The sequence below is a fragment of the Salmo trutta genome, chromosome 5, assembly GCF_901001165.1.
Source record: "Salmo trutta chromosome 5, fSalTru1.1, whole genome shotgun sequence".
Taxonomy (NCBI): Eukaryota; Metazoa; Chordata; class Actinopteri; order Salmoniformes; family Salmonidae; genus Salmo; species Salmo trutta.
In genome coordinates, this window is record NC_042961.1 from 8,763,991 (window position 1) to 8,788,114 (window position 24,124).

The 24,124-nt window shown below is 40.8% G+C and overlaps 1 protein-coding gene across 1 annotated transcript; it reads left to right on the top strand.

Moving 5' to 3' along the window:
* Nucleotides 1-616: 616 nt before the first annotated feature.
* On the top strand, nucleotides 617-15,475 carry LOC115193604 (monocarboxylate transporter 12-B). Its single transcript, XM_029752419.1, has 7 exons — nucleotides 617-790; nucleotides 3,779-4,107; nucleotides 6,367-6,470; nucleotides 11,068-11,211; nucleotides 11,364-12,378; nucleotides 12,597-12,856; nucleotides 13,038-15,475. The coding sequence occupies exons 2-7, from the start codon at nucleotides 3,989-3,991 to the stop codon at nucleotides 13,280-13,282; spliced, it is 1,887 nt and encodes a 628-aa protein (XP_029608279.1). The 5' UTR covers nucleotides 617-790; nucleotides 3,779-3,988; the 3' UTR covers nucleotides 13,283-15,475.
* Nucleotides 15,476-24,124: the final 8,649 nt, after the last annotated feature.

The window sequence follows — 24,124 nt, forward strand, 5'->3', positions numbered from 1 at the left end:
ACCCAAGAAGACTCGAGGCTGTAATTGCTGCCAAAGGTGCTTCAACAAAGTACTGAGTAAAGGGTCTGAACACTTATGTAAATGCGATATTATGACGCTACAAGCTTGGCACACCTGTATGTTTGTTTTTATAATTAGTTTGTTTTCCCCCCAAAATGGCTTTATTACAGAAATATGCCTCATCTAGGCCACTTGTGTGTGGTACAGCAATGATACATATTAATCATTGGTGCAACAGGCTGAAAGTTGTAGACTATGGGGTTGTTTCACATACACAGATCAATGGAGAATCTTCATTGAAAGTGAGACACCTATGCCTGTCCTTTTCAAGAGGAATGGCCATTTCGAGGATATAAAGCATGAAAATGAATTAATAAAATAACTCAGTGTTGTGGACACTAAAGATAAACACTAAAATATATATGGTGGGAGGGTGAGGGATAATTCCCCTTAGTCAACAAGTAGATAAGGAGAGTTTCACATGCGAGCATGTGTTTCTGGGAGCAGAAGTGGAGGGTGTACACAGTTTATGTGCATAATGGCTTAATTCCAGGGTGGGTGGGGTGCTTGTAGTCAGGAGGAGGGGTCGGTCACTCCCCCTTGATGCTGCGTATGCAAATCACTTGGTTTTCCGGAGTTCCTTGAACTACAAGTCGCAGAATGATGGGGACCGCCGGGCACAAAAGGCACTATAAAAACGTGGAAAATAATAGGATACCTCACTCGTGAGTGTATTCAGCGTAATGCGCGGAAGAGGCAAGCGACGATACCGTTAATCGTGGGTGTTGATGTAAGTATTGTCAAGCTGTCTAATTTAGTTAGGTCATAGTACAGTATACATTGTGACTTGCAGAACTACTTCGCATATACAACTCGTGAATGCAATTTTTTTGTACCTATTTTCTTGTGTAAACCAGCTTTTGATGTATTATAGCCTATTCCTCATCATCCTTATTTAATATGGAAAGGCCAATGGTTATTTTAATGCAGCACGGAGGATTTTATGGACCCTGTTCAATAAATATAAAACATTTTGGGATATGTAAACCTGCAAACCGAGTTGACGTTGTGTTTGTCTGAAGGGTTTCTTAGATGGCAAAATGTTCTGAATTTAGGCTACTTTAGTTTTTTTGCTCAAATGTTTTCGGGAAGTAATAACATTTCCAACATAGCGTTTCGAACATGTATTCAATATTTAAATTGGCTGCTTTTCATAGGAAGAAAATCCAGCCTCCTTTGTTGTAGTTTATGACGCGTCTGTATGTCCCTTCCCTTGAAAGAGGCTGTGTGAATCACATAGCCCTAGGTGAGAAGGGATTCCAGAGGGATGGTGCTGAACTATTATCTGATTGAACCCTCTGATGGAGCCCAAAGACGTTAAGAAAAACAATTATACTAAGAAACGCTATTTACAGTAGGTCTTGTGATTTGCTTGTCTCTGAGATAAGCAACATTACTTGCATCTACAGAATATTCATATTACTAATTGACAAATATTATTGAAATCCCCAAAAACAATAGTATAACTGTCCCACCTCCATGTTTCGGGCATGCCAAAATCCATGGGGGTGGGATTGTTATTAGTGCCAGTGGAGAGAAATGTGCTACCAAAAAGAGTTAAACTGGTTTGATCTGGTCAGTCAGGAAGCCATCCCCCATAGGTTGAGTGGCTTGAAAAGTGGCAGTGTGGTGCCAGCAAACTGCATGGTGACTACTGAGTCACATGGAGAAACCACCAGCAAACAAAGGGGCCCCCTTGGATGGTAATAGTCCACTGTTTACTGGACTCTTCACACTCTTATCTCTTCTATCTCTTTCTCTATCTACACTCACATTACATTTAGCAGACACTCTTACCCAGAGCGACTTACAGTTGCATTCATCTTAAGGTAGCTAGGCAAGACAACTACATATCAAAGTCATAGTAAAGACATTTCTATGTAAAAAGCCCAATGCACTTACATGTGAAGTTCATAAGAGTGTCAATATTTTTGAGAAATTAAAGCATATCTAACCATTTTCCATAGTAGAACAATTTGAATTAAAGGTTAAAGGCAAAGGTTTTTGGTCTTGTTTGGTGGTGAAGCTCATTAGAATAATTATCCACTTCACTTACTGTAGTTCTATAACCAACATATATCTTTTTTAATTCATGGTGTCATATCATAGCTGACACCCCATTATTTCTGCAGACGTCTTTGAATGTTAAAATGTGGTAACATAAAGAGCCACGGTAGTTTTTACTGTGATTCTGTTACAAAACTTTACCTCTGCACTGTTCTTCGAGTTAATTTGTTTTGTTTTTCTGTGGAAATTGTTCGAAGTAGTAATGGTTTGTTTAACTTTGAAATCAATGGTTTTTGTTTGGCATACATTATAAAGTGAGTAGGTGGAGTCTCGGCGTCATTCTGTTACCGTGGAATTACCCAGAAGTAAAACATACTCAATAAATTCACCAGTCAGCCGCTAGTAAGATAAGACACGTGTTTCAGTGTCAAAAACGTTTGACCATTAAAAATCCTATTTTCCCGCTATCAATAACTTTAACCCCCAAAACACCAAACCTAACCCTTAAGCTTCAAATAGCATTTGAACAAATTCAGGACGATTTGAACAAGTTATTGTTTTCCCACCTTTTCAGGAAATTCAGGTGAAGTGTTAGGACATATGGGATCCTGATAATGTAGGAAAACAAGTACACACACACACACACACACACACACACACACACACACACACACACACACACAAGGATCCCACCCCCCTATCTCTCCCCCTCTCTCTTCTTTCTCTTTAAGGATGTAAATGCTATGCAAATGTAGGAATTGGAATTTAAAGGGCACATAAGGATTAACAGATTGACCACTCAGGTGGTCATAATGAGACATTCAACATGTCCTCCTGCAGTTATCTGACCACATCCCCGGGATGGTCTTGAACTTGACCTGATTAGTTTGGTCCCCATTTGTAGCTTATATGACTCCTACTTCTCATCCTTATCAATGTGAATGTAAACATGACCATACAATTCTCACCACGTATGGGTGTTGTTTGGGATGTTCCTAGGTGGCAGGGCCAGAGTGGCTAGTCTAGTGGGTCCATGTTTGACCCACCCTCGTAGTCTGAACAGCGTGCTACAGCTAGGGAGGAGGGAAACGTGACATAGACATGTTTTTTTTCTTCTTCAAATAACGGGGAGTTGTGTTGTTTTCAGCTACAATGTGTTGAAGCATATGATAGTCCCTCTCTCAGTGTCACACCAGAGCGCAGCACTGGAGAAAGGAGAATCCTGGCCTTTGTTTGGTTTTGTACGCTGCGTCTCCGTGCAAGGTTCCGCATCAACAACACGTCTTTTCTTCGCCCTACTGGGATCTCTAGTGGTCCATTGGGGTAGCCTTTTGTTTGGACAGTTTTTGTTCATCTGTCCGCTAAAGATGCCGATGAAGCTGTTGCTAGAAAATGAAGATGTTGATGGTCAATTGAATTAGAGACCGAGACCTTAAAGTGATTCATTCCAAATGCCTTGGCCTTGTTTTGAGGCTGTATGTGATGTAGTTATTGTTCATGTTTGTGGTCAAAATGGGCCATATCATTCCTATACAAAATTGTTTATCAAACATGTATCCTTTTTAAAATTGTGACCTTTCATCTGGCAGCAGATTTTCACCATAGAAACACGAACTGTATTGTAATAGTAAGTAACTACTAGGATGTGATATCAGACAGTTTTTTAAAACATTGTAAATATCCTCTTGTGTTCTACACTGCCTTACCATAGACAGCTGCTCCCACGCCTGGTGCTGCAGAGAATAAGAGAAGGGGTCAACAGAGACAAGCCCTGGAGTTGTGCGGAGTGTGGCTGGGTTTGGTGATCTTCCTGGAGGACGCATATTACCGTAACACAGAACAGCACAGGAGCCAGCCCCAGGACCAGAGAGGAAGGTAGCAAAAGAGAGGCCAGCAGCAGCACGGCGGTGGCACAGAAGGAATGACACCAGAGGGAAAAAGTCCCAGAGGGGCACCGGTAGCCCCTCCTGATGGAGGCTGGGGATGGATGGTTGTGGCCGGCTGCTTCCTAGTCACCATCTGCACCCGTGCTGTCACTAGGTGAGCCTTTGGAGCTGTGTGTGTGTGTGTGTGTCAGGGGGACTATAGTCCTCAAGTCAAATGTTATTGGTCACATACAGATATTCAGCAGATGTTATTGTGGGTGTAGTGAAATGTTTGTGTTCTTAGCTCCAACAGTGCAGTAATATCTAACAATTCACAACAGTACACACATCTAAAAGTAAAATAAGAAATATATAATATTAGGACGAGCAATGTCGGAGTGGCATTGACTACAATAAAGTAGAATATAATATAAACATATGAAATGAGTAAAACAGTCTGCAAACATTATTAAAGTGACCAGTGATTCCATGTCTATGTACACAGGGCAGCAGCCTCGAAGGTGCAGGGATGAGTAACCGGGTAGAAGTTGGGGAATTGGGTGACACAAGGAGATTGAACTGAACCTTTCATAACACCTCATTTGACATGTTTGTGACATCGTAGAATCTCTGGATATGTTTTGCCCTTGTCTTTTTGCAGAGTATTTGTAAGGTATGTGTTTTGTCCTGACAGCTGCTAGGCTCCCATGGTGAGGATTATTTTGTGTGAAGATAACTTTGGGATATTACAGCGGGCGGTTGACGTTGAATGCAATATAAACTGGAATGAAATCAGACATCATGTTAATGTTGTTGTCCCTTTATCTGTTCCATGCATGTCAGGTGACATCATGTTTCTGTATGATCAGTGTGATCTAACTAGCTGTTTTGGGAACCAGTCAGGTTTGTGATGAGTCAGCGATTCGTTTAGCCTTTTGTCAGCTCAGATTTAAAAAGGCATGCTTTTAAATCAGACACCCGGACACATGTTCAACGCAGGTTTGGTACCTATTGTGTGTTTCTGTTAGGTATTGTTGAGTCCCTAGTGACAGAAAATATTGTTTATGCATACAAATGCCACTTTTCATGTAAGTGAAGAAGTTACAAGGACTTTATGTATGTATTTCGTGTCACACACTTTAAAAAAAATCAGACTGGCTAGTAAGATGCTCTGGTTTAAGTTTGATTACACTGGTACTTGGTAGGTTGGTGAATGCTGCGCTCCTCTGCGTTGGACTGTTCCTCCTTCTCTAGGTAGCTTAAAGAGAGAGAGAATTAAAATTCCACTCTCCACATGTGCTTTGGTCACATGCCATAAGCCTTCACAGTGTAAAAAACCCTTACATAATTTTTAAACGCTCAGCATGAACAAACTATACAGTCAGCTTAGGTTATTGGTTATTGGGTACCGTGTTGCTGAATGGAACTACTGTAACTCAAACAATTCCTCAACTCTATTCCTCAACTCAATTTCTCAACTCGATTCCTCATCTCTAATTATATTAATCAAATCTATTCCTGAACTATATTAATCAAATCTATTCCTCACTTATCCCGTATTTAGTGTTTTGATTTAATCGTGTTTTTCTTTAGGGATTCATGTCAGTGCACTTAAATTCAGTCACTGGTCTTAATTTCTAAATTGTATCGACAAAGCTCATTATTGTGGCATACACTGAGAATACAAAACATTAACAACACCTGCTATTTCTATGACAGACTGACTTGGTGAATTAAGGTGAAAGCTATGATCCCTTATTGATGTCACTTGTTAAATCCACTTCAACCAGTGTAGATGAAGGGGAGGAGACAGGTTGAATAAGTATTTTTAAGTCTTGAGACAATTCAAATCAAATTTTATTTGTCACATACACGTGTTCAGCAGATGTTATTGCGGGTGTAGCGAAATGCTTGTGTTTCTAGCTCCAACAGTACAGTAATATCTAAGCAGCCTCTCATGTGCTAGTGATGGCAGAGACGTGGAATGTGTATGTGTGCCATTCAGAGGGTGAATGGGCAAGACAAAACATTTAAGTACCTTTGAACAGGTTATGGTAGTAGGTGCCAGGCGCACCGGTTTGAGTGTCTAAAGAACTGCAACACTGCTGGGATTTTCACGCTCAACAGTTTCCCATGTGTATCAAGAATGGTCTACCACCCAAAGGACATCCAACCAACTTGACACAACTGAGTCAACATCCCTGTGGAACGCTTTTGACACCTTGTAGAATCCATGCCCTGATGATTTGAGGCTGTTCTGAGGGCAAAAGGGTCTCAATATTAGGAAGGTGTTCCTAATGTTTTTTACCCTCAGTGTATATACTATGTCCATGTCAAATAAACCAGTCCAGTCCTATACCTGATTATACCCTGAAGAACAGTTTGCCAGTGCAATGTTGAAACTCACACGGTTCTTTCTCCTTTTTATTTTTAGATGTGTGTCAATCTTCTTTGTGGAGTTCCAGATGCACTTTGGTCGGGACTACTCTGGCACGGCCTGGATCCACTCGCTAGTCGACTGCACCACCTTCCTCTTTGGTGAGAGTCAGCCATGACTAGAGGATTTCCTTACCAGCAATTTGAACACCTTGAGTGTCCCTTTTTATATAAAAAAAATGTATTTATGTATTTATAGTCTGGGTTTGATTAATTCTCAAGCTATTTATAATTATCTCTGGGGCCTGAGGAAATTATACCTCCATAGATTCTGTTAGCTATAAAAGGAGCAGAAACAGATTCACAAGCATAAAAGCACAGATTAAGTGTACTAGTAGTGCACTTTATACTCGCAATAAATTAAAAATAAATATATGCCCCTAATAATTATGATTGGGAGGTAGCGCATTATGATAAAGAATTTGTCTACCTCGAACATATGCCTTTCCTTATCAGGAAATGGCAAATCTTGATACATCTGCTGTGTAACACAGAGACCCGGACCCAGTTCTCCTTGCATGAACATTATGCTGTGATTAGGACTGCCCAAGGAGACCCAAAATAACACATTTCTGAAGAAAAAAATGTATCGTTTTCTTCCCGACGTAATAGACAATGTATTATAAAATGTGTGGTTTGCATCACCTTATATGTCACATGAACATTTCAAGTGACGACACTTCGCCAAAAAGGAATATCATTCTTTGAAAATTTACTCAGGCGTCTCTGGACATATTATGAGCATTTTGCATGCATTGAATCTCAGACATGCACACTTTACTCAGTACTTTCTTGAAGCACCTTTGGCAGCGATTACAGCCTCGAGTCTTCTTGGGTTTGACGCTACAAGCTTGGCACTCCTGTATTTGGGGAGTTTCTCCCATTCATCTCTGCAGATCCTCTCAAGCTCTGTCAGGTTGGATGGGGAGCGTTGCTGCACAGCTATTTTCAGGTCTCTCCAGAGATGTTCAATCAGGTTCAAGTCTGGGCTCTGGCTGGGCCACTCAAGGACATTCAGAAACTTGTCCCGAAGCCACTCCTGCATTGTCTTGGCTGTGTACTTAGGGTCGTTGTCCTGTTGGAAGGTGAACCATTGCCCCAGTGTGAGGTCCTGAGCACTCTGGAGCAGGTTTTCATCAAGGATCTATCTGTACTTTGCTCCGTTTATCTTTCCCTTGATCCTGACTAGTCTCCCATTCCATGCAGCTGAAAAACATCCTCACAGCATGATGCTGCCACCGCCATGCTTCACCGTAGGGATGGTGCCAGCTTTCCTTCAGATGTGACGCTTGGCATTAAGGCCAAAGAGTTCAATCTTGGTTTCATCAGAACAGAGAATCTTGTTTCTCATGGTCTGAGAGTCCTTTAGGTGCCTTTTGGCAAACTCCAAGCGGGCTGTCATGTGCTTTTTACTGAGGAATGGTTTCTGTCTGGCCACTCTACCATAAAGGCCTGGTTGGTGGAATGCTGCAGAGATGGTTGTCCTTCTGGAAGGTTCTCCCTTCTCCACAGAGGAACTCTGGAGCTCTGTCAGAGTGACCATCAGGTTCTTGGTCACCTCCCTGAGCAAGACCCTTCTCAACCAATTGCTCATTTTGGCCAGGTGGCCAGCTTTAGGAAGAGTCTTCTTCCATTTTAAGAATGATGGAGGCCTCTGTGTTCTTGGGGACCTTCAATGCTGCAGACATCATGTCCATTCAATTAAATTTACCACAGGTGGACTCCAATTGTCACGCCCTGACCTGAGAGCCGTTTTTCTCTGTTTAGTTAGGTCAGGGTGTGATATGGGGTGGGCATTCCATGTATTTATATTTCTATGTTTTGGCCAGGTATGGTTTCCAATCAGAGGCAGCTGTCTATCGTTGTCTCTGATTGGGAACCATACGTAGGCAGCCTTTTCCCATCTGTGTTTTGTGGGTAGTTGTTTTCTGTTTTGTATTTCGTTACCTGACGGAACTGTTTGGCTTTTTGTTTTGTTTCTTTGTTCTAGTGTTTCATTGTTTAATAAATTAATAATGAACACTTACCACGCTGCGCTTTGGTCCCCTTCCTCCAACGACAGCCATAACACCAATCAAGTTATAGAAACATCTCAAGGATGATCAATGGAAACAGGATGCACCTGTGCTCAATTTCGAGTCTCATAGCAAACAGTCTGAATACTTTTGTAAATGTGATATTTCGTTTTTTTAATTTGCAAAAATTTCTAAACCTGTTTTTGCTTTGTCACTATGGGGTATGGGGTATTGTGTGTAGATTGATGAGGAAAATGCTTTGTTTAATCCATTTTATAATAAGGCTGTAACATAACAAAATGTTGAAAAAGGGAAGGGGTTTGAAAACTTTCCAAATGCACTGTATATGCCCAATAACCTCAAAAGAACATGTGCCCTTAATAAGTAAGATTAGAAGATGGAGCATTAGGATAAGAGAGTTGTCTACCCAAGCCTTTGCCTTTCCTAATCATGACATGGCAATCTTGATACACCTGCTGTAACTTTGCAAAAGGAAATGACACAATCTGCAACATTAACATGATGATTACATGAAATGATTTGACCAGCTGTCTTCACCTGATTTTAGTACCCCTCAGCTATTGTAAAAGTTGTGGGAGGGCTGTCTGGGCACATGCAGTGCAGTCTGGGCAATCCCCAGGAGTGACTTTGGAATCATGGGGATAAGTGGCGGTCGGTGCCGTGATAGACACTGACACATTCAACACCGGCTTGCACTCTCTTGCTATCTGATCTAGGGTGTGATTATTAGTCCAACAGTTGCAAATCTGAGTTTCTGTTGGGCAAATTCAGGTATGTTTATCCCCTTTTCGTTCCATTTGCTTCCGTTTAAGAAACGTTTTTCAACAGAATCAGCGGAATGAATACACCCTTGATCACACGCAAAGACAGTTCACTTTCATAGCAGCCACATACAAACAGCATGATCACTTTGCTCGTTGTGTATATATAATTCCTTCTCGCAACTATCTATGCGCTCTCCTCTCACCTTTTCCCTTCGCCTGTGGACTTCAGTGCACAACACATCAGCTGGCAGTGACCAGGCAAAAAACCTTCCCAAGTCAAACCATATCATAACTGCTAACCGCTACACACAGCCTACATTGCCATAGTCAACATAGCTACTAGAACTAATGTGTTAGTAACCCCACTACAATTATCCCGTGTGGCTCAATTGGTAGAGCATGGTTCTTGCCACACCAGGGTTGTGGGTTTGATTCCCACAAGGGACCAGTATGAAAATGTCTGCCCTCACTACTGTAAGTTGCTCTGGATAAGAGTGTCTACTAAAATGTAAAAAATCATGCATTGCAGTTTAGTAGTTACACTGGCAGGCCCTGGTGGCAATAAATGAATAAATGCTTACCTTGACTTGGAAGAGTTCCAGTGTTGGATAGACAGCTAGCTAACATAGCATCCCTCTCTGTTTGAGTAGGCTAAACTAGCTAGCTAAGTGAACATTTAAAAAAATACAATGAAATATCTGTGTTTTCATTTGTTAAACTATTGTCTTTCTCTCTCTTTGAGTCAACTACTCACCACATTGTATGCACTGCAGTGCTAGCTAGCTGTAGCTTCTGCTTTCAGTACAAGATTCATTCTCTGATCCTTTGATTGGGTGGACAACATGTCAGTTCATGCTGCAAGAGCTCTGGTACGTTGGAGGACATCCTCCGGAAGTTGTCATAATTACTGTGTAAGTCCATGAGGCTCCTTGGTTTTGTATTGAAGTCAATGTACCCAGAGGAGGACAGAAGCTAGCGCTCTTCCGGCTGCACCATAGTGCTACCCTACAGAGTGCTGTTGAGGCTACTGTAGACCTTCATTGCAAACCAGTGTGTTTTAATCAATTATTTGGTGACTTGAAAATATTGAGTATAGTTTTATCTAAAAAGGATACGTTTTTTTAATGTTTCACTATTTGTATTTTTATGAAATTCACTGAGGAGGATGGTCCTCCCCTTTCTCCTCTGAGGAGCCTCCACTGATGGGGATTCCACAGCCCCTTGGAAACATCTGTTGATGATAAGAGATATAGGGAAAGATAATAATGTTTTTAGTCATATTGAGACTAAAGTCTCTTTAGAAAATGAGCTGTGCACAATACAAAAACGAACACATCAATAGGCAATTATAGATAAACATAAATATACACATTAAATACACATTACGATACAAAACACAGTAAATTAAAACAAACACATTCTTCATTATAAAAATCCTCTCCCGGCTGTATGACTTCCCCTAGGGACCCCAAAGTATCCAATCGAAAGCTAGTTTGTTTGTTTTGCCACTTAGGTTAGTTTGAACAGGGCGGTGTCGATCCTGATGCACTTTTTACTGATATTCAAGGATTTACATCAAATAATGAAACTTGGCCCCAATTTATCATTAGCCTGGACTTACATAACATCTGTGCCAGAGTTTGTTGGACTTTTACAAGCGGTTGTTTAATGAGCCATTAACAGTTTCACTGTACTGGCCGTGTGTTCTTAGACTTGCATGGCTTAATCTTTGAGTCAAGCATGTACTACTGGCCTGCTCTGAACTTTCATGTCAATAACAGACTTGATGTGTATTACAATGGATTGAGTCTCAGCTACATCCAATCCAAGCGATAAGTCTGTCACATTTTCCTCTTGATGTGAGGATGATAACTTTGTCTATGTATTGTTTTTTTCCAGCTCCTCTTGGCAGCTTCATCGGGAACCGTCTGTCCACCCAAGCCACTGTGATCATGGGAGGTGTCCTGTCCTCTGCCGGCCTGATCCTCAGCTCCTTTGCCACCAGTCTGGAGTACCTCTACCTCACCCTGGGCGTCCTCACAGGTACGGCCCCGTCTCTCACTGGAGATGTCATCACATTGTTTTTAGGACTTTGGCACAAGAGGGTGCTGTTGCATTATGGATACTTGTGTTGATTCTAATGACAGAACAGAACTGTAGCTGTCATGACTCCATCCCCAACTCTCTCCTCGTAGGGTTGGGATTTGCCCTCAGCTACACTCCAGCGGTGGCCATGGTTGGGTCCTATTTCAACGAGAGGAAAGCACTGGCCTATGGGATAGCAATGTCTGGGACTGGGATTGGGACCTTCATCCTGGCCCCTGCTGTGCATCTCCTGATTGAACATTACTCCTGGAGGGGGGCCTTGCTGATTCTGGGAGGGTTTGTGTCCAACCTGTGTGTCTGCGGGGCCCTTATGAGGCCCCTGGTGCCTAAAGGTAGAGGACAGAGGTGGCACAAGACAGCAGAGCTTGAGAATGGGTATGCCATCCCATTGGTGAATGCCAAGCTAGCAGAAGGGAAGGTAATGGACACAACACTTCCAGGCATAAAGCCGTTGGACCCCAATACAGAGTTTGTGAATGTAACAGATGTTAAGCTTGAAACTGATAAACTTGCAGAAATTAAACTCACTGAAATGAAACTAGCAGAGGCACTCCTTGCAAATGTACAACTAGCTGACTCGAGGCTGGCAGACATGACGATAGTAGAGGGCATGGTTGTGAATGTGAATAGCGCGCTAACAGAGAAAATGCTTGAAGAGATCAAGCTAGCGGATCAAAATCTAGCCAACGGGAAGCTGAAGGACATTAAACTAATGGAGAACCTTGTCATCGGTAGCCAGCTCGCTGATGTTAAGCCTGTAGACACAAAGGTTGCGGATGCAAAACTAGCAGAGTTAGTAGATGCTAAGGTTTTGGCTGGCCTGGCTGCCCCTGGGCCAATTGGTGCCCTGGCGGGGCCTAAGTTGGGAGGGTGCCTCTGCCTTCAGTCAATGGAGGAGTTTAGCTTCCTGCTGATGCCTGACTTCATGCTGCTGTCCGTGTCCTTCCTGTTCCTGGCGTACGGCTGTAGTGTGCCATTTGCCTACCTGGTGCCTTATGCCCTCAGTGTGGGCGTGGAGCACCAGCAGGCTGCCTTCCTCATGTCCATCCTGGGGGTCACCGGAATCGTAGGAAACATCACGTTCAGCTGGCTCACTGACAGGAAGTATGTCACATATACAGAATAGTTTGCACCCCCCCACACACACACATTTTCTATAGCATCACCCAAATAGACTGTAGCCATAGTCAAAATATTTGTCATGATGCTTTCAAAACTATGGTCTTGGGCCTGTCACACACTGCATGGCCACATTCTCTAGGGTTGTAACATACTGCTAGCTGTAACATACTGCCAGCTAAGTCTGCGTTCCCCTCTTGTAGGTGTGTGAAGAAGTACCGGAAAGTGAGCTTCATGTTTGCTGTGGGTATGGAGGGTCTCTCCTGCCTCCTGATTCCTCTGCTACGTTCTTTCACCCTGCTGGTGCCTTTCTCCATGCTCTATGGCTATTTTGATGGTGCCTACTCTGCCCTCATACCAGTGGTGACGTCTGACTTGGTGGGCTCATCGTACCTATCCTCAGCCCTGGGTGTGGTCAACTTCTTACATGCCATACCCTACCTGGTTAGCCCACCAATAGGAGGTGAGGATGAGGAGAGAACAACTCAATAGTAACACACATAGTGCATGTACCATTTTCAAATTGCACATCTTGATTCTGAATATCATGATTCCATCGTTCTCAGTATGTTATAGTCTGGACTCTGTTGTTGGTATGAAACGTCCGTTGAAATTCCCAGCCTAACTCTTTCTCTTGGTTTCAGGCTGGTTGGTGGACTGGACTGGTGACTATACTGCAGCATTCTTCCTCAGTGGATTCTCTCTTATCCTCAGCTCACTGTTTCTGGCTACTGTCATGCTGATCCAACGATGCTGGGGACCACAAACATTCTCCACCAGCGATGCCGATTCAACGTTCGCCTCCTTGAAGAATGGCCAAATGGATCTACCGACGTACAAGGCAGTACATGATGAACCAAAGCTAGCAGGGACCGTCCCTGCATGTTGAGACATTTTTGTAAGCATTTTTTATTGAGTGAGTGGATGTTACTGTAATACCAAAGTGTGTTGTTCCTTAATGGAAACATCAAAATGCAGTTATTCCTCTCAACGTGAACTTGTGAAAATCCTATAACACCATCACAAATTCTGTGTTGATTACCAGTCAGGAAAAGTTACTCTATTTGTTAAAAAAAATAAGAAAAGTTGATTAAGAATTGGTGGCTCTGTAGAATAACACTTCACTTAGTACCAGTGTTTGTTTGTTTATTATTTTGAAGATTATGTCTACATTAAACATGCAATGTAACACCAAAGTTATGCAATAATAACATATACATTTGTGTATAACATTAAATAGATTGCACTAAAATTCACTGAAGAGAAGCTATTTGTACTGGGCATTTCCATGTAAAAGGACCCATGAGCACCAACATGTGAAGTGCATAGGAGCATGTCAAATGAAAGCTAAGAGTCTATATTTTTGAGAAAGCAAGGCATATTTACGTTTTCAACCATTTTCCATTCTAAAAATCAGCAAAGGCTTTGATTTCTGGTCAGATGGAAAAAGTCTTAAAAGGTCTTAGAAATACTGTGCATCAAAACACAACATTTGAACCAATCATAGACATCTATGTTTCACAAGTTAGGATAGCACAGTACAGTACAGTACACAGTACAGTGAAGCACAGTAGAGTACAGTACAGAAAAGTATCGTTCAGTACAGTAGAGTACACTATAATCTATTCTAGGACACTAAAATAAAGATATTACATAATTCTACCTTTGTGTACCTATTCAGGATACATCACCATGAAGAGAATGACACTCATCCATAATTATGCATTTCTGTGTAGTACAGATCAGGGACCCATGCTGTAAAACCATTACCATAATTACATTACCAGATGTAAATTCACTTCATTTATTGTAGTTCAATAACCACATTTTTTCCCCCCCAAGCTCAAGGTGTCATGTCAGAGATATTTAACAGTTTTGGGAAAACTGAGGGAGATTTTTAAACTTTAAAATCAATGGTTTTTCTTTGGCATACATTCTAATGCAAAAAATCGGAGTCAAAGCATAATTCTGTTATCGTGGAATTGCTCTACTGTGACTGAACGCATCACTTTGTAGTGTTGTTCACAAAGTGCGTTATAAACCTACACTGTGAAATATGGACTTGTGTTTCACATACCGGTATACTAATACTAAGATGTCATTCAAGACCAAACAGAGCCATGGATGTTCAAAAGGTGGCCCCCCCCCCCCAAAAAAAACAAGTGATCAATGATTCCTTCACCTGCTGCTGTGTGTGAAAATATGAGTTGAGATATATCCATATTTTGAAAGATGAGAATGTGTTTTTGTTTTTTTTGCACATTAATGCCTACAGGGACAAAAATACCATGAATGCCTACATTTCCTATGTGTTTATCTTCACCTTTTCTAATGACATATATTTATCAATTGATAAACATGAATATGATGCCTTGTTGGGTTGCCGTCAAGCAGCACAGTCAATATTTGTACTATCGTAGAGAGTTATAATGACAGTCTTGAGTCTTCCTCTGAAAGTTCAGAACTCTTTTCTAGTTTTAAATTGTTTAAACATGTTATTATGTTGAACGTCCATCTATTGGTTCCTTGTCTGATGATGTGGTGTTGAGATAAAGCAAATTGATGTTCATTCGGGGAACTGTCTCATTTGTCATGTGTCCTGTTTCTAATAATAATCCCACTCTAGTACAGACTTGAAGACCATTGTTTAGTGATTATTTGACCTGCAACCATCGTCCTACACCTAGTAGCCCTTCAGGACCTGAGTTATGAGGTAAAACGCAAACAGATTGGATAACGTTCCTGGGGAAATACATCTCTGTGCATTAGGCCTATTTCTATAGGGTCACGTACTCAGGAAGCAGCAAATGATAACCGCAGAATTCCAATATGTGAAACAACACTTACCCAATCAGATTTTTCTTTTTTATGTTGTTCCCCTCTGGAATCAAATTCCAGAAAATGTTTAATGTGTGCCTGGTATTAATGAATGAATAGTGGAAGAGAAAAAACACAGAGAATATAACCACTAATGCACGTGACTGCAAGCGAAAGCGTGATGGTGCAATGCATCTGACTGTTGATGATTCAATGTGTCAATATTTTCAATGTCTCTGTCACAAAAAAATAAATACATTATTATTAGTACTGTAGTTGAATTTCTCAGAACCAAGAGATACAGCCATGCAGTCATGAACATTCACTCTGCATTTCCTTCACTCCCTCCCTGTCACGCCCTGATCTTAGAGTTCCTTTTTATGTCTCTATTTTGGTTTGGTCAGGGCGTGAGTTGGGGTGGGTATTCTATGTTCTCTATCTATGTTTTGTATTTCTGTGTTTTGGCCTGGTATGGCTCTCAATCAGGGACAGCTGTACATCGTTGTCGCTGATTGGGAGCCATACTTAGGTAGCCCTTTTTCCACCTGTCTTGTGTGGGAAGTTGTTTTTGCATTGCTGTGAGTAGCCTGCGAAACGGTTCGTTCGTTGTGTTGCTTCTTGTTTTGTTTTTTTCTGGTTCACAGTTTATATTAAAGTATGATGAACCCAACCCACACTGCGCCTTGGTCTCATTCCAACAACGAACGTTACACTCTCCTGAAAGAAAGTAGAGTTAATATTCATGACTAGCTTTATCTCTTGATCCAGAGAAATTCAAACTAAAGCTTTAGTACTCTATATATACAAAAGTATGTGGACACCCATTTAAATTTGTGGATTCGGCTATTTCAGCCACACCCGTTGCTAACAGGTGTATAAAATCGAGCACACAGCCATGCAATCTCCATAGACAAACATTGGCAGTAGAAGGGGCCATACTGAAGAGCTCAGTGACTTTCAACATGACACCGTCATAGGATGCCACCTTTCCAACAAGTCAGTTCTTCAAATTCCTGCCCTGTTAGAGCTGCCCCGGTCAACTATAAGTGCTATTATTGTGAAGTGAAAACGTCTAGGAGCAACAACAGCTCAACCCTGAAGTGGTAGGCCACACAAGCTCACAGAACGGGGCTGCCAAGTGCTGAAGCGCATAGCACGTAAAAATCGTCTTTCCTTGATTGCAACACTCACTACCGAGTTCCAAACTGCCTCTGGAAGCAACATCCACACAAGAACTGTTCATTGGGAGCTTCATGAAATGGGTTTCCATGACCGAGCAGCCGCACACAAGCCTAAGATCACCATGCGCAATGCCAAGCGTCGGCTGGAGTGGTGTAAAGCTCACCGCCATTGGACTCTGGAGCAGTGGAAACGCGTACTCTGGAGTGATGAATCACTCTTCACCATCTGGCAGTCCAACGGACTAATCTGGGTTTGGCGGATGCAGGAGAATGCTACCTGCCGAATGCATAGTGTCAACTGTTAAGTTTGGTGGAGGAGGAATAATGGTCTGGGGCTGTTTTTCATGGTTCGGGCTAGGCCCCTTAGTTCCAGTGAAGGGAAATCTTAACGCTACAGTATACAATAACATTCTAGTCAATTCTGTGCTACCACCTTCGTGGCAAAAGTTTGGGAAAGGCCCTTTCCTGTTTCAGCATGACAATGCCCCCGTGCGCAAAGCGAAGTCCATACAGAAATGGTTTGTCGAGATCAGTGTGGAAGAAATTGACTGGCCTGCACAGAGCCCTGACCTCAACCTCATCGAACACCTTTGGGATTAATTGGAACGTGGACTGTGAGCAAGGCCTAATCGTCCAACATTAGTGCCCAACCTCACTAATGCTCTTGTGGCTGAATGGAAGCAAGTCCCCGCAGCAATGTTCCTACATCTAGTGGAAAGCATTCCAAGAAGAGCAGAGGCTGTTATAGAAGCAAAGGGGGGACCAACTCCATATTAATGCCCATGATTTTGAAATGAGATGCTCGACAAGCAGGTATCCACATACTTTTGGTCATGTAGTGTATTATTACTTAGGTTTTCACATCCTACCTTTTGAAATCCTCCATAAAACTGAACAGTCTGGAACAGCTGAGAAAGACAAGCTTTAACAAGAAATAAAGTTACTGTATAGAAAACAAGATGTGTTATATTCGAAAGCAGTACCTGGATTACAATTCGGGTTGCAAAGGATGGGTATATTACTGGAAACATTAAAAGTTCACCAGTGAATTACCAGAAGTTTAGTAACATTCAATCTTTATTTGGAATTTCATCAGGTGACATCTAGTGGCCTTTTTGGGTACTTAAGATTGTCACAGGTGTCTGTAATTATATCTGTCTATCTGTGTGGCCTTATCACATATATAATATCTAAAATAATAAAATATCTAATAATATCTAAAATAAACTTAGTGATACCATTCTTGTTTCATACTGTACTGTATGTGGGTTTCAGGATGAAATATAGTTTTTATATATTGTTAGACACTTTTATGTATTTTACTATGTCAGTTTGTCTTTGTTGTAAATGTTTTGGCGCCAAACTGGTGGCAGTTGTGAAAAAAGTCAATAGTTTGAAGAGTTGCAGATTTCATTGAAAATTATGCCATTGTTTTTACCTTTATTTAACTACACAGGTCAGTTAAGAACAAATTCTTATTTTCAATGACAGCATAGGACCAGTGGGTTAACGGCCTTGTTCAGAACAACAGATTTTTAACTTGTCAGCTCGGGGATTCGATCTTGCAACCTTTCGGTTACTAGTCCAACACGCTAACCACTAAGCTACCTACTGCCCCATTGATTAGATGCCTTTTTTCATTAATTAGGCTATATTCTCTTGAACTATATGGTCTATCCACTCGAAACTCATAGACAATATGGACATAGATATAACAAATGTATACTATATATTAATAAAATACAAATCAAGTATAAATTAGTAAAGTTACCATAGATTACCGGTTAATTACCAACATTTCTGAAGATTCCGGTAATTTAGGTAAATTAACAGTAGCTTTGCAACCATAGTTACCATATAAGCAACAAACATAGACATACCCAGCTGGCCATTTATAAAAGTAACTGCCTTTATGGGCATGCCTCTGTCAGAAAGATATGGAAACAGTCCACCAAGAAACAGGTTTTGTCTTGAAATGGTTCCCAGGGAGTGTTATTTAAAGACATGTTCGCTATATATTCAACACAATACAACTCCATTATCCTCAGATTACAGGCTCTGTTCTCTTTTGTAGAGATATTTGTCTACTGTACTATACTGTACTACACACACACACTTGGTGAGAAAATATTCCCTTTTTCATATTATTTATTGAGTATCGGTATGGAATTATCATCCTATATGAATGTAGCGGTAAAAGGCCAATATTGTCCAATAATATTTGTGAAACTATATATCGGTCGGACTCTAAGTTTGTAGTTAATCTATTGGTTGTTCAAACCACCTAAAATCAACTTATTCATGAATGATGGTAATAGTTAAAGCATGCTGTAACTTCCTCTAGCTCCAAAATTCAAATAATAGTTTTTTTTACTGTTTTGCGTGCTAAGGGTACCGCACTGCGTTTTGTGCCCAAGAAAAAACTGTAATGAAAATACAGTAGGTCTGTTGAGAATATAGGTGATTCTGTTGGAACTTGCAATGCCACTCCTCTGACTATTGTTGTTATGATGCCAAGAATCATAATCACCTGTACTCAAAATAAGCCATGGATTATTTCACAAATCAAATCACAGCCTAATACAACTGGTGTAGACTTGTGAAATGCTTGCTTACGAGCCCTTCCCAACAATGCAGTTTAAAAATAATAATACAAATAAAATAGTAACACAAAAGGAATAAAATAAAATACACAAGACGGGATTTTTATTCAAGGAATAGTCTACCAGTACCAGATCAATGTGGAGCTATATACAGGGAGTAGTTTACCAGTACCAGATCAATGTGGAGCTATATACAGGGAGTAGTCTACCAGTACCAGATCAATGTGGAGCTATATACAGGGAGCAGTCTACCAGTACCAGATCAATGTGGAGCTATATACAGGGAGTAGTCTTCCAGTACCAGATCAATGTGGAGCTATATACAGGGAGTAGTCTACCAGTACCAGATCAATGTGGAGCTACATACAGGGAGTAGTCTACCAGTACCAGATCAATGTGGAGCTATATACAGGGAGTAGTCTACCAGTACCAGATCAATGTGGAGCTATATACAGGGAGTAGTCTACCAGTACCAGATCAATGTGGAGCTATATACAGGGAGTAGTCTACCAGTACCAGATCAATGTGGAGCTATATACAGGGAGTAGTTTACCAGTACCAGATCAATGTGGAGCTATATACAGGGAGTAGTCTACCAGTACCAGATCAATGTGGAGCTACATACAGGGAGTAGTCTACCAGTACCAGATCAATGTGGAGCTATATACAGGGAGTAGTCTACCAGTACCAGATCAATGTGGAGCTATATACAGGGAGCAGTCTACCAGTACCAGATCAATGTGGAGCTATATACAGGGAGTAGTCTACCAGTACCAGATCAATGTGGAGCTATATACAGGGAGTAGTTTACCAGTACCAGATCAATGTGGAGCTATATACAGGGAGTAGTCTACCAGTACCAGATCAATGTGCATAGGTACGAGATATTTGAGGTAGATACTGTGCATTCGGAAAGTATTCAGTCCCCTCGACCTTTTCCACATTTTGTTAGGTTACAGCCTTATTCTGAAATTGATTAAATGATTTCCGCCCACCCCCCATTCATCAATCTACTATCTATTTATTTAAAAAAATCACATTTACATAAGTATTCAGACACTTTACTCAGTCATTTGTTGAAGCACCTTTGGCAGCGATTACAGCATCGTATCTTCTTGGGTATGATGCTACAAGCTTGGCACTCCTGTATTTGGGGAGTTTCTCCCATTCTACTCTGCAGATCCTCTCAAGCTCTGTCAGGTTGGATGGGGAGTGTTGCTGCACAGCTTTTTTCAGGTGTCTCCAGAGATGTTAGATCGGGTTCAAGTCTGGGGTCTGGCTGAGCCACTCAAGGACATCCAGAGACTTGTCCCGAAGCCCCTCCTGTGTTGTCTTGGCTGTGTGCTTAGGGTCGTTGTCCTGTTGGAAGGTGAACCTCCAGTCTGAGGTCCTGAGTGTTCTGGATCTCTCTGTACTTTTCTCCGTTCATCTTTACCTTGATCCTCCCGGTCCCTGCCGCTGAAAAACATCCCCACAGCATGATGCTGCCACATCAATGCGTCACCATAAGGATGGTGCCAGGTTTCCTCCAGATGTGACGCTTGGCATTCAGGACAAAGAGTTCAATCTTGGTTTCATTCGACCAGAGAATCTTCTTTCTCATGTTCTGAGAGTCTTTAGGTGCCTTTTGGCAAACTCCAAGTGTGCTGTCATGTGCCTTTTACTGAGGAGTGGCTTCCATCTGGTCACTCAACCATAAAGGCCTGATTTGTGAAGTGTTGCAGAGATGGTTGTCCTTCTGGAAGGTTCTTCTATCTCCACAGAGGAACTCTGGAGCTCTGTCAGAGTGGCCATCGGATTCTTGGTCACCTCCCTAACCAAGGCTTTTCTCCCCGGATTTCTCAGTTCTTGGTGGTTCCAAACTTCTTCCATTTCAGAATGATGGAGGCCACTGTGTTCTTGGGGACCTTCAATGCTGCAGAAATGTTTTGGTACCCTTCCCCAGATCTGTGCCTCGACGTAATCCTGTCTCGGAGCTCTAAGGACAATTCCTTCGACCTAAATGGCTTGGTTGCAAGACATGCATTGTCAACTGTGGGACCTTGCATTGACAGGTGTGTACCTTTCCAAATCATGTTCAATCAATTTAATTTACCTCAGTTGGACTCCAATCAAGTTGTAGAAACATCTCAAGGATGATCAATGGAAACAGGATGCACCTGAGCTCAATTTCGAGTCTCATAGCAAAGGGTCTGAATACTTACTGTATGTAATAAGGTATTTCTTTTTTGAAATATTTTTTTATACATTTGTAAAATTCTAAAAACCTGTTTTCGCTTTGTCATTAGGGGGTGTTGTGTGTAGATTGACGAGGAAAATGTTTGATTTAATCCATTTTAGAATAAGACTAACGTAACAAAATGAGGAAAAACTGAAGGTGTCTGAATACTTTCTGAATGCACAGTATGTACAAGAAGACAGGGTAAAGTGACTTGCCATCAGGATAGATAATAATAAGAATCAAATAAAGAACAGAGTATCAGCAGCAAAGTATGAGTGTAAAAGTGTGTTTGTGTGCGTGTGTAATGTGTATGTGTGTTTGTGTTGTGTTGGTATGCGTGTGTGTTGTGTATGTGCATATGTAGTGTATGTGAATTTGTGTGGGTTTTGTATGGGAGTGTCAATGTAGTGTGTGTGGGTGAGTGTGCATACAGTGTGTATGTAAAGTCTAGTGAGTGTGTAGGGTCAGTGCAGATAGTTTGGGTAGCATTAATTTACTATTTAGCAGTCTTGGGGGTAGAATCTTTCTCTGAGCCTGTTGGTCTTATGGAGAAAAAACAATTTTCGTTTTTCCGGAGGTGATGGCATAGGTAATGGCATAACAGAAGAAGAGCTGAGGGCATGCATATGCATCCATCCACACCTAGGAACACCTCATGATTGAACACACATGAACACATGCACACACCCAAACCCACACAAAGATTCAGACAACATGCACACAAAGTCAAATAATAACCCCTGAGGTTACCAGAGGATAGTGGGAAGGCGCTTTCTCAACAAATATCTCACAGACCTAGCCTGGTTCCAATTTTGCAAATAACGTCCGATATGCAAATTTGGAACCAGGCTAGGACTGTGAGAGGTTTTGTTGAGAAAGCTACTTCCTGCTATCCTGTGGTAACCTCGTGTTTGAGCCTTCTAATCGTAATGAAGTTGAGAAAAAAAGAACATATTTGCATTTTATTTATCCTATTTATCGATAATTGGTGGAATGAATTATCGGCCGATATCGATATATCGGTAAAAGACCAATATCGGCCGATAATACCGGAAACAATATATCGGTTGGGCTCTAGCTATGAGATAGCCATTTGTTATTGGACAGCTTTGTATTTCAAAAGCTTTGTATTTTCCCGTCTCAAAAGTCAACATTCTCTGATGACTGGATTTCCAACCATCTTTATGATACCATTGGAAAGTTGAATTCACATTTTAGTACATTTATACATTTATACATTTATACATTTATACATTTATACAAGACAGCCACCCTGTATTCGAGAACATGTCTAACCTGATGGAGGGCACAACACAAAAACCTCAGATGATGTAAAATAGGGTCTAAGCTACCACATATGTGAATGTGAAAATATATTTTTTCAAGAAATTATAAAATAGTTTGACAACCCTGTTTGTAAGCTTTTAAATTATATGAATGTCAACTGATTATCTTTTGAGTGATGAAGACATGGATGTCACATGGATGGTGGGGTATGCAAAATGGGTCAACCTTGAGCACGTTTTATCTCTGGAATGTTTTGGCATTCAGGTCCAAAAAGTGACTTTTTTAGCACTTCTACAATGAGCAAATATACAGAATATGGAAGGTTTCATTCAAGTCAAAAGGGGTGGTGTCAAAAAGTGATTGAATACAAATGGATGGCAATATTTTAATTATTGAATCCATTGAAATATTAATTGTATTAACACATTTTAATGTAAGACTATTGCATAGATATTTTACATTTTTATTTGAGAAATAATAAAATATTTACTTAGACTACAGTGCAGCACACAGTGTGTATATTTCAAATACTTCAATATTACATTTCAAGACATACTGGAGAGGCAACGATTATATTGCATTCTACTGTATTCTATTGTATTATATTCTGTTCTATTATGTTCTACTGTATTCTATTATATTATACTCTATTATATTGTGTTCTACTGTATTATATTATATTCTACTGTGTTCTATTGCATTCTACTGTATTCTATTCTACTGTGTTCTATTGTGTTCAACTGTATTCTATTATATACTACTCTATTGTGTTCTCCTGAAATCTATTATATTCTACTCTATTCTATTGTGTTCTACTGTATTCTATTCTACTCTATTCTATTGTGTTCTACTGTATTCTATTATATTTTACTGTATTATAATGTGTTCTACTGTATTGTACAGTATTATATTGTATTATTTTCACTTATGAATGAGAAGTAGGCTACAGGTCTGATGTTATTGGTCAGGGTGGTAAAGGAACTTGTGGAATGTCGCCTGCCCAACATTCTCTCTGAAAGTAGCTTATTATCCTAGTTCAGTGACTGAGATCATAGGTTTAATTCTTCTTTAGCCTACTCTTACCGTTTGTCTGGCTTTTCAGGTACGCTACACATTCACGGTTTATTTGGGGTAAATTTGAGGAGGACCCAGGTGAGACAGGTACTGAGTTTACTGATAAACTTTCTCTTTGTGTTAACAAATGTAGACTATGAACAGGATGACAGCAATCATCAACACAGACAGTAAGAGACCAGGCTGGATTTAAAGACAAAATGGCTTTGTTTTCACAGGCAGACAAATTCTGATCTGTTTCCACTAATTGTCTTTTGAACAATCACATCAGATATTTTCTAATCAGACATTTTTCAGAGCTGAATCGATAGGTCAAAAGACCAATTAGTGGAAAAAAATCTGAATTGGGCTTCCTGTGTAAACACATACATGAAACACACATACACACACACACACACACACACTTTGAGACTGGAAGTAAACTATTTTTCCTGAAGAAATTGTAACTCTTATGTAGGCTTATTGTCAAGCTATTAAGAAGAGAACCCGATTTGCTTATGCTACTTGTATCTTATCTGTACCAACCCATGTAAGAGCCAACAGCTGAC

What these genes read in the sequence shown, in the direction of transcription:
- LOC115193604 (XM_029752419.1), top strand. Translation starts at nt 3,989, where the DNA reads ATGACACCAGAGGGAAAAAGTCCCAGAGGGGCACCGGTAGCCCCTCCT. An exon ending in CACCCTGGGCGTCCTCACAG is followed by an intron (nt 11,212 to 11,363) that starts GTACGGCCCCGT and finishes CTCTCCTCGTAG; the next exon opens with GGTTGGGATTTGCCCTCAGC. An exon ending in GGTTAGCCCACCAATAGGAG is followed by an intron (nt 12,857 to 13,037) that starts GTGAGGATGAGG and finishes TCTTGGTTTCAG; the next exon opens with GCTGGTTGGTGGACTGGACT.